General features: G+C 42.3%; 1 protein-coding gene and 1 long non-coding RNA gene across 9 annotated transcripts in view; one reads left to right on the forward strand and one right to left on the reverse strand.

Annotated features, from left to right (window-relative positions):
- Window positions 1-10,599, forward strand: part of LOC146524987 (uncharacterized) — a 358,835-nt gene that overhangs the window by 303,905 nt on the left and 44,331 nt on the right. The window lies entirely within an intron of this gene.
- atp8a1 (ATPase phospholipid transporting 8A1) overlaps window positions 1-10,599 on the reverse strand; it is a 111,761-nt gene that overhangs the window by 26,871 nt on the left and 74,291 nt on the right. For all 8 annotated transcript variants that reach the window (XM_085130802.1, XM_085130793.1, XM_085130788.1 and 5 more), the window contains 2 exons: window positions 9,922-10,105; window positions 6,047-6,157 (listed from right to left, as the gene is read on the reverse strand). In XM_085130802.1, the coding sequence (XP_084986928.1) occupies window positions 6,047-6,157; window positions 9,922-10,105 (295 nt within the window). The remainder of the gene's footprint in view (window positions 1-6,046; window positions 6,158-9,921; window positions 10,106-10,599) is intronic.

A 10,599-nucleotide genomic window follows, 5' to 3' on the forward strand; every position in this document is an offset into this window, starting at 1 on the left:
AATGAGTCAAAACAGCAACAGCAGAGCAGAAGAAATACAATCAGAGATTTATAATACCAGCTTTTTTTAAGAAGCCATCAGCTTCAGTGGCAAACAATGAAGTTGAAGTGTTGGAACATTTGAAATACATCTTTTAATGAGCACTAGAGCAGGACAATATGACCAAAATATTTATCACGATATAGATTTGAAAATTTGCGATAAGGATATAACTGATGATATAATTGACACGAGACAAAATACTTTACAACTCCACAACTTTATTAGTGCAAAAAAACCCCATCAATGTATTTTCACTTAAACAAGCAGCTGTTTTTTTACATTAAAGTTATATAAAAATTTAACAGTGCAAATTCCTGTCTGACAGTTTAACCAAAAGGCATTTCCAGTGGAAACTGGTCGACACATCCTCAGCATAACCATGTATAATATCCACAAAACTTAAAAAGAGGTTAAACACACACAATACGGTAACATTATGTTGAAGCACAGTACGTATCACTCCGCGAGGCTCCGCCTACGATAGCCGTAATGCTCCGACAATCCATCAAGCGGTGCGGCTTCGTAGCTTAGCGAAGTCGTACTGAAACATCTGACAGATTTTCGAGCGCCGTGTACATAAAATTGTTTCGAGGTCAGTAAACACAACCAGAGTTCATACATAAGGCACACGGGATTATAAGGGGCTCTGTCGACTTTCAGAAAATCAAAGGATTGATTTTAAGTGTCGTATTTTCCAAACAACACGGTAATAACGACGGCCCGCTAGCATGCGCTACCAAAAATAGTGCTTTGTTGTGTATCTGACGGACGAAAGCTAAACCAGTTCCACCAGTGAAGCTGCAGCATTTTTACAAACCAGTTCAGGTTCATCTGTTTCATACAACGATCCGCTTTCACTCTTCTCATTCTCTGTCGCTGCCATGTGCGTATGTAAACAAAGGCACTGCGCGTGTGCGTTTTACCCATATCCTATCGCCATATTTCATTTTCTTGTCGTTGCCCAACATTACTCCGGCGTTACCGTGAACGGTATGATATAGCCCCGCCTTAATGAGCACTGTCATTTTATGCTGAAAGCCATTTGGTCTCAATTTTGATACTGAAAGCTTTAATCATAGAAGACGCCGCCACATTTACATGCATGCAGCTATTTGCTGTTTCGGTGTAAGCTTTTCATTAGTGATTGCAAAGATAAGTGGTTAACATTATCAGATTTGAGACAGGATCATCTACAAACTAACGATCCACACAACATCCTTCAATGTCTTCTTATCCTACCATCAGAGGGACGCAGCCTCCGCTGAGATTGCAATTACAGATAATAGAAAAGTGTGTTTCCCTTTAGTGTAAGGGAAAAATAAATAACTGAATGATCCTTACATTAAAGTGGTTTGGTTTTAAAGTGCTGACCTGTGAGCAACCTCCGTCATTAGTTTAATTCAGACACAATCCTTAAAAAAAAACAGGCAGAAGGGCCAAATGAGAAAAAATGAGAGACGGTGGGAACGCCGGGACCTCCAGATGGCACCTCGGAGATGCAAAGTCTCCACTGGATTCATCACACGATTAACTTCCAACATATATCTTACCCACTGTTTTCCTCCACGATCCACCTGATGACATGTGGGTGACAGATGATGTTAGTTTTAAGGCCAAAGTCAGGACTGCAGAAGAGTGATTGAGACTTTGATATAGTGTGTCAGGAAAGGCAGACAGAGGTAATGTAAACCATGTGCTGAGTGGAAACGAGGCTTATCACCGTATTTTGATTAGCCACGCTTATTTGAGCAAAATAATGCCTCTAAGATGAAAGCAGAGCAATGGCTCCAATCTGGTAGGGAGAACGGCACATACGTCGAACTTTTATTGGTGTAAAGCGGATTTATCGGACGTATCCTCGAGTAAATCTGACTGCACACCCTCAAAATTGTTTGCAGATTGTAAATGAGCAACTGCACCTCACAGAGTTACAGTTTGCAACGTTGCGGTCCTGGATAGACTCACGCCAAAACTGTCAAGAGAACATCAGGGGTGCTGCGTTTGGGCCAACCGAGCATTTCCTCGCTTCATTTAACTTCATTATGAAGGCATGAACTGCTACAAACTCTCAGATTGAGACAAAGCCTGTTTCAGGCCCCGCCCACCGCTGCCACTGTCTACACCACCAATAATAATCTGCCTCTGGTCCTTCCCATTTACTCGTGAAAGCATAGGCATGAACACAAATGGTGAGGGGGGGATGTAGACGAATCCTCTGTTTGCCCCTCACCTTCCCCTTTCTGCCTCACCCACCCACCCCAGATCCCGCCATCAGGTGCACTCTACCATGATGCTGTGTCTGGTTTTAACCTCAGCTGAATGTGGGACCACATATGGCCAGACCAAAAGATGAACAGTACTCCTGGCGGAGCACAGAGATGTATTCAGATGCCAGCGCTGTGGGCTGTGGGTAGACGAGCCCAAGCTATGAGCAGGTTCATCCATTAGCGTGGCTCAAGCGACGGTAACGAGAGGCTAGCGGGTAGGTCAAACTGCTGAATTAATTACAGCTCTGCTCAATGAGGGTCTGAGCTGATATATTGTTGTGCTAAGTTAAAAAAGACTCCTATTCATAGCTCGAGCTAACTGCTTCTGTGTGAGTGTTTTGGCCTGGGCTCTCGGCTCCCAATAGCTTCCCTCTCGCTCTTTCTCACTCTCTCCGTCTCTTGAGGGACAGATGCATTGATTTGCTCATTAGGGGAAGTACCAGGCCGGATTTTTCTCCCCCTTTTCTTCTCCTCTTTGAGTGCCACTCAGCGAAGGGGTGTGGCTGGCCTCTCTCCCTCACTGCACATCGTGAAAAACAGGGATAGAGGGAAACGGGAGCTGTAGAAAAAAGGAGGATTGGGCGAGGGCTAGAAGATAAGAAGACTTGCATATTCATCAGCAAATGAAAAATCATTGATTCCAGTGTTGCTTCACTGCTGTCTCCAAGTGGCTGGAGGGTGGGGGGGTGCGGGTATGACATTTGTCCCCAACAATGCGAGTCCTGACACTCTTAAGCTCGGCCCTGCAGGATTGTTAATGGGATTCATACACAAAGCAAGCCCAGAATAAAGAGTCGCATAAAGAGGGAGCTGATAAATATGCTGGAAATATGTGGAGCTGCAAACAGAAGCAGGCTCACAATGCAGGCATGGCCTCCGTGGATTAATCCGGAGCTACTGCTCGGCTTTGCTCGGCTACTCGGAGCCGTCTCTGACTAAACTGAGCTCCACTGAATGAGCTTTCATGTAATTGCCTCATAAATGCCACTTGTCCATCAGCCGCCTCTGTAGCGCCCTGGCAATGTGTCAATCAAAGCTGAGTGGCCAGCTGGCTCGCCCATTTCAACGGAGTTTCTATGGTTTCTTTTAAAAAGGGTCTCTTAGCTTTAATGTGGCTGAATTCCACTTTTTTGCTGCTGTTCTTCAATCACGAGGTTATAAATTATTCCCCAACTTTGTTTGTTACTGGACACATTGTTTAAAAATGTTTGGCTACATGTTGCCGCCTTTTTTCCTTCTTTTAAATCAAATGAAAATTCATAGCTCAAGCATGAATGTGCTTAAAGTGCTCTCTAACCGATTAGGAAAAGAAATGCCAATCAAACCAGCAGCCTCTGAAAAGGAAAAAGAAACACTTGGGTAGTTGTGCATGTCAGTCAATCATCCGCTGGAGTGACAGCCTTACATTCTGACACAATTAACCCTCCGTGAGCCTCAGAAAGTCCTGAACCGCTCCAAGAGCTTCAGACTAAGTTGTGCTCACATTCACGTCTTCCACAATAAGCCGAGAATCCTTCGCCCTCTTACTCCACGTGTCTTATAAGAAACCAAAGACCCCGTGGAAGCAGAGGGAGATGAAAAGAGGCTTAAACACAGGGTCTTCCTGCCCCGGCATTCAAATTGTAACCCACACTGTATGGCACAATGGTGCTGCGAACAAAAAGTTAAAATTCCCGTCAACATCCTCGATTCTGTTCTTGCAAGGCGTCCCGAGAGTCGAGGGGAAAACATGCGAGCTCAAAAGTAAACCTGTTAGTGCAACAAACGCCGCTTTGACTCATGCCCCGGGGTTGCCGCTGTGTTCGATGTCAAGGTCTCACAATACGGGGACATTTCAAATACTGAGCCAGCCAAATGGTGAAGAAATGTGCTATTATCTACTTCATTCCCCCGAAGGAGCCGAGCATGAGAGGGGGAGGGGACTTATGTTTTCAGAAGGCAACAAAAGGTGTGCTGGAAAGAAGCTCGCCCTGCAGACAAAACTATCGATGTTATGTTCCAGTCGCTGGAAAAGGGCCTTTGAAAATGGACCTGGTGTGTTTCAAGGGAAGCAGTATTTGGTGGCACAAGGAAAGAAAAGGATGCCGAGAAGAACGCTGACCAGGTTTTGATGTGATGTTTCTTTTAAAAATCAAATTCCTAGTGATTGAGACGCTAACGTTTACCCATGATTAAAAACAGACAAACAAGCGTAATCCAGTTTTAAGATGTAAATGTCAAATGTAATGGATCGTGCCAACAGAAAATTACATTTGCTGAAAATTGAATTTTACTTGTTCTCTGAACGGCGTTTGTGGAAAAGGGCAGCAGGATCGAACAGTCACAATGAATTTATAACTGCAGTTACAGCCTGGAAACAGAGCAGTCACCCTCTCTGACAATCAGAGGCAGGCAACTGGAATGTTTTAAATACACGACTGATTCTTCATGGCACATAAACTAAAATGTGATTTAAAAAGGGGGTCAGAGGTCAAGTGTCACAGAAAGAGGATCAACAAAAGCAATTTTTTAAGTGGTCATATTTCCATAAAAGGTTACGTGAACCTGACGCTTCAGCAGGGAGCCTCTCAAAATGCAACATTTTATAAGCAAATGAAGCGATATTCTCAAATCTTGTCAAGCAACATAAAGAGAGGTGGAAAGACTCTTTTAATGTATTTTTCTCCTGTTCTGCTCCCGGATGTTACCGACTTCATGGAAATCGTTTCATGTCGTGTTTTCGGTTACGCTGCGTGGTCACTTTGACACAAAGCGACTGGCAAAGATCAAACACTCTGCAGTTTCCACTTCTGGATTTTTGGGAAGGTGCGAAGCCAAACTTGCTACTTTTGTCACACAAGTGCACGGCCTGCTGATCAAACATCTGAGCGCTACTAGTGATAAAGCTGCCGGTGACAGGAAGCACTTCACGTGTCTGCTCACCCTTGGTTATAGATCTGAGGCTGCAATCTGCACTGGGCCTGGTATCTGTCAGACGCCATCAAACCCACCACGCAACAACTGACCGATGCCGGCAGAGACACGTGAATCTAAACCTTCTCCACTGATAAACAGGGAGAGTTTAGAGTGTCTGTGAACATTTCCCAACAAGCCCATCAGTGCAGTAAAAATCACAGTGATGGGAAATGTTATTAAGCATTATTTCTGCAAAGACGTTGAACTTGCCAAGGAAAATAAATAATGCATATAAATATGTAGGAACATCACAAGAAAGCCATTTGATAAAATACATGAAAAATAAAGTTAATCCTAATATTTCACCGTTATCACAGCCCAAGTTAGAGCATAATATGATTGTAAATAATCATCTGCATTTTATTTCTTGGCATGTCCAATGTTGTTCGCATAACAATTAATACCTAAATGTTAGGACATAAATATGTGGAGTCACTAGTGAACTGGTTCGACTTCTGCAGATTAATATTCTGAGGACTGAACAGGACTAAAGGCAGACTTCCTGTTGATTACACTGCAGAGCGTGTATGTCTGCGAGCGTTCTCGTGTGTAGATTCTGCCCAATGTGTCCAAACTCAAACCTTCATCCAGCAGCTGCACAGCCTGGCAGGTTCTGTGAGGGGCCAGTCAACAGAAATACAAACATGGAAACTCTAACAGGGAATCTTTGCCTTCACGTAGTTGTGCCATTTGCATCTTTGAAAAACAAATCTCAAAGCTGTGCATTCACATCTGGCTTTTTGCACGACCTTCAGTGCTGAGAGCTTCAGTGTGAGTCTTACCTCGATGATGTACAGGACAATATTCTTGTAGAAGCAGTACAGGATGCACTTGGCTACGCGGTTGTAATTCCAGGCTCCGTGAACCAGCAGCAGATTCTTTAAGTATTTGAACTGTGTGGGAGGGAAATGAATGGAGAACGACAAAATGAATGCACAGCAGAAATCTGTGTCTAATGTTTGTCTCTAATGGCTGCCTGTAATCAGAGATCAGGGCTGAGGCACTAAAAGAGTTACAGAACTTCAAGATTAAAAAAGGTCTTTTGTCATTCCCGGGCAGAAAGCCTCTGATGGGAGCTCGTGGCCAAAGCTCTGCTAACACATTCCAGGAAACGTGTAGACGAAGACTGCAAGGCTGAGGTTTGAGTTGCTGGAATTGGAGGGGTTCATATGGGGGCATTAGCCTCCAAGGGCCTAACATAATAGTTAAATGGCCTCATAATTACACCACTATTTAAGGCCTGTGGTGAACTTTCAATCACACTGCAATTTTGGCTGATGAGTGTGATAGCACTGGAGCAGAACAAGTGTTTCATCACACCTTCTAGCCATCGAGAGGTTGTGTCCAAAATCATTCACTTAATCACTTCTCCCTCTTTGCTCCAAATTAGCGAGCCCATCGGCAGAAAGGAAAAGCCGCTCTCGGACAGGACATTTTCACGGCTTCATTAATTACATTATTGCTGTTGCACAATTAAAAAGTGATCCATCAACACCAGCTAACAAAACAATTACAGACAATGATAAAAGAAAAGACACCCAGCATATTGTCCTATAACGCACAAAATCTCTGTCAGGGTTTGTTTTTTGGTCGGTGAACTCCGGGAACCAAACTCGTTAGACTTAGCTATGCTCGTCTATATGAGATGTTGTGATGTCATCATGTTGCCCACCTGGCAACAGGCTTAAATATATATTTTAATGCACTTTAACACCTTGTGAAGCCATTGTATAATTTTTTATTTCACAGCAACATCTTCTCATTTATATGCACAGAAGTTGAATCATACATCGCTCGCAAGAGGCTGACATATAAATTACATCAACCACCTTATTTTTCTCTTTTCTTCTGTCAGTATTTCAACTTGCCAACACTGTGAACTATTGTGGGCATACTAGCTTTTACAAACATATTAAATATACATATTTTTAGTAGTTTTTTTCTTTATGTTTGGGTAATGATTGTGGGTTTTACACACTTCTGTGAGCAGTTGTGTCATACTTTTAGCGCAGTACATGGAGTATAGTAAAACTCCTTTTACATTTGGATAGCACTAAAACATGGCTATATATCCCAGTTGTATTGTGAGTAGTGAGTGCCTGACATTTTGAACACGGCTTTATTTATTTTGGGGTCTTGTCTTTCAGCATCAACACACAACTCCTCTGTGATCTGAAAGAACAGTCGCAGTCCCAGTTTGTGTGACCCTCGAAGGCCTGGATCAAACATCGGGGAACACAGAGCCAAGCTGATGACAGACAGTCAGCAGAGATGCTGGCCTGAAGCCTCTTTACTCTCCACTAACAGATAACACTGTTCAACTATCAAATCTAGCTGTGTAGTAATCTATGGCAGCAGGATGCTCATCGGACACTCGCACACATTAATCTAAATCATGTATAGCAGTAGAAAAACAAGTTATACAACTTCCCCCTGATTGATTTCAGTTTGTAGTCAGCAAATTACAGTTAATGTGCCGCTGCGCCAAGATGCGGAAAGTCCCGCTGGAAGTCTGGAGGTGTAATTTAATTTGACACAAATCGATTACAAGAGGCCACCTGTCTTTGAAGGACATACACTTTCTGCATGTCATGAGGATTAAATGGGCACTTCAGACAAACCCAAGTCTCTTGATTAGTAATTTCATACTGAAGCACAGAAAACGCTCTGTGCCTTAGTCAACGCTTAGTTCCTCAGACCCCCAAGCCTCTTGGCTGTACACACACAATAAACTAAGTGGCATGCTGTGTAACAGACTCACAAACGCCATGGATTTTGTGTCAGCGGGTGTCATATGTATGCAGAGTTTCAGACAAACTGGTTGCCGCGACATGAGTATGGATTTAAGGAGCAGTTTGCCAGGATGCGTTCCCTATAGCTATGTTGGGAGTTGGGTTTCACCACATGCCTGTTTTATAGCAGATGCTACTTTACTGTATAAGTTGAAGCCCTTTCAGATATATGACTTATTGTTCCTCCAATGTACCAAGCTATCAGTAACATGTAACACATTTGAGACAAGGCTGTCAAAGGCATGAAAAACAGTATCACTGATAAAGTACTGTATGGATAAGCATTTGCAACTTTGACGTGTTTATCGAGTCGTGATTTTCACTTTGCTTGAGCCAAATTAAATATCATAACCTACCTGGTATCTTCATTTTTGCAGTTGCTGATCTTTTATTACTAGACTGACAGATTGGATCCTGATAACATTTTAATATTTCTCTGACTCTCAAATTCCTTTATTGAGGTGAAGTTACTGAAAACCCATCAAACCCATCACAAAGGTGATGATTTACAGTTTTAAAGAAGCATGAGCCTGTAGCTTACAGGAAGCACTTGTACAAATGCAGATGTTATTAGTAGGGGTGCAACGATACTCGTATTGATATTGAACCGTTCATACAGTGCTTTCAGTTCGGTACGCATATGTATGAACAATACAACATTTTTAATTTATTTTATCAACTTTTCTTCTGACAATGCTGTCTGTGTTGAGCGCTCAGTGGATCTGCGTTCGACTACTCCGCCTAGGCTGCACTGTCGAGCGCAGATTCACTGAGCACAGCGCAAGCTAGCAAGACAGAAGCTAAGCTCGTTGCAACCTGGCAAATTGAACCTCCCCCACCCTCATTCAGATCTGGCCTTCGGAACTATTTTGGTCTTCATGTGACGTATGACCCTGAAGGTAAGCGCGTCATGGACTAAAGTAAAACAGTATGTTGGATGTGCCACGCAATGCTCAATTACATGGGTGGGAACTAGTGCGTTAGCGCAGTTAGCTCGTTAACGTGTTGGCCGTCCAGCCCCACGCACGGGGCGATCCGCGGTAGCTCGTTAACGGAGATTTGCCGTGTTGTGGCGTTAACGTCATTTCAGATTAACGCTGACAGCACTAGTGGGAACACAACGAATATGACTGCACATTTACTCCGACATCATCCTGGTGCAAAGACAAGTGGAAGCAGACAAAAACAACAAGCACGCATGCTACAAACTTTACCCGAGTCATTTAGACAGCCGTTAGCACATGATTCTCCTTATGGAGACCTGATATGTTTAATATGCTGCTGAGAATATAGCCCAGAAGAAGCGTATAGTAGAGCTTTTATTTTGGAAAGAGACATTTCTCTGTAATAAACTCTCTTTTCCAAAGATGAGAGATTTCTCGATCAGATAGATTTATTTTTATTACTTTGTTGTTTCAGCAACATTAAATTTAAAAACTGTACTTTTGAGTTAAAATATATATTTATAATTTTAATAAATGACAAATTAAAAAGGCATGAACATTTTTTGTATCGAAAAAATATCGAACCGTGACACCAAAGTATCAAACCGAACCGCGAATTTTGTGTATCATTGCACCCCTAGTTATTAGTTAATATTTAATATATAATATTTTTAATATATACATATTTTATATTTTTTACATTATTTACATCTGATCTTTTACATTGTATATATTGTCTATTGATTTTATTGTTTATTTTAATATTTGTGTACAGCGCTTTGTGATTGTCTGTCTGTGAAAAGCGCTTAATAAATAAAGTTTTCTTACTTACTTACTTAATATGAGCATAATAGATCTTTTTAAACTTCAATACTAGGTAAAAGTTCCCACTTTATTTATTTGTGTTTTCAATCTCCTCACCTGAGCAATAGAGTAGTCTGAGGAGTTTGCCGCCTGCAGACCCTCGTTGCCTGAGATTCCCACACCGACATGAGCTGTTTGGATCATTCCTACGTCGTTAGCACCATCGCCGATGGCCAGCGTGATCACCTTCACCTGTTTTTTCACCATCTCAACCACTTCTGACTTCTGAAGAGGCGACACTCTGAAAGGAAGTGATTGATAATACACGTGAGTTAATAAGCAAGTCCAGATCTGGGATAATAACAGAAAAAACATAACCTGGGTAAAACAGCAGCTCGTATAAAGTTACATATAATTTGTTTACTTTTTGACAGGATCTCCTAAAGAGTAACAAATATAAACTGTAAGATACAAACTGCTGCTGGCTGGGTGTGAAAAGGTGGCACCCAGCAAGGCAGCTTTACAGAATAGATAAACATCTTCTTAATTTACTAAGTAAAACCAATCCTCTTCCTCAGGACTTCAATCTTAGCTTTATGCCCTCACTGCCAGCCTCCAGCCCCCCTAACAGTGGCTTCTTCTTTGTGCACCAAACTCAGCGTAGTATACAGTAAGAAATTCTCTGGAGATGATGTTGTAAACTGCACGTCTGTCTTTAACTGTGAAACCGTTAATGTTTATGTTCTCCGTGGTTTAAGGGGCCTCATTCATCTCGCGGTGTATCTTAGTGCCCAT

This window comes from Neolamprologus multifasciatus, chromosome 2 (genome assembly GCF_963576455.1).
Source record: "Neolamprologus multifasciatus chromosome 2, fNeoMul1.2, whole genome shotgun sequence".
In the NCBI taxonomy this organism is placed as follows: domain Eukaryota; kingdom Metazoa; phylum Chordata; class Actinopteri; order Cichliformes; family Cichlidae; genus Neolamprologus; species Neolamprologus multifasciatus.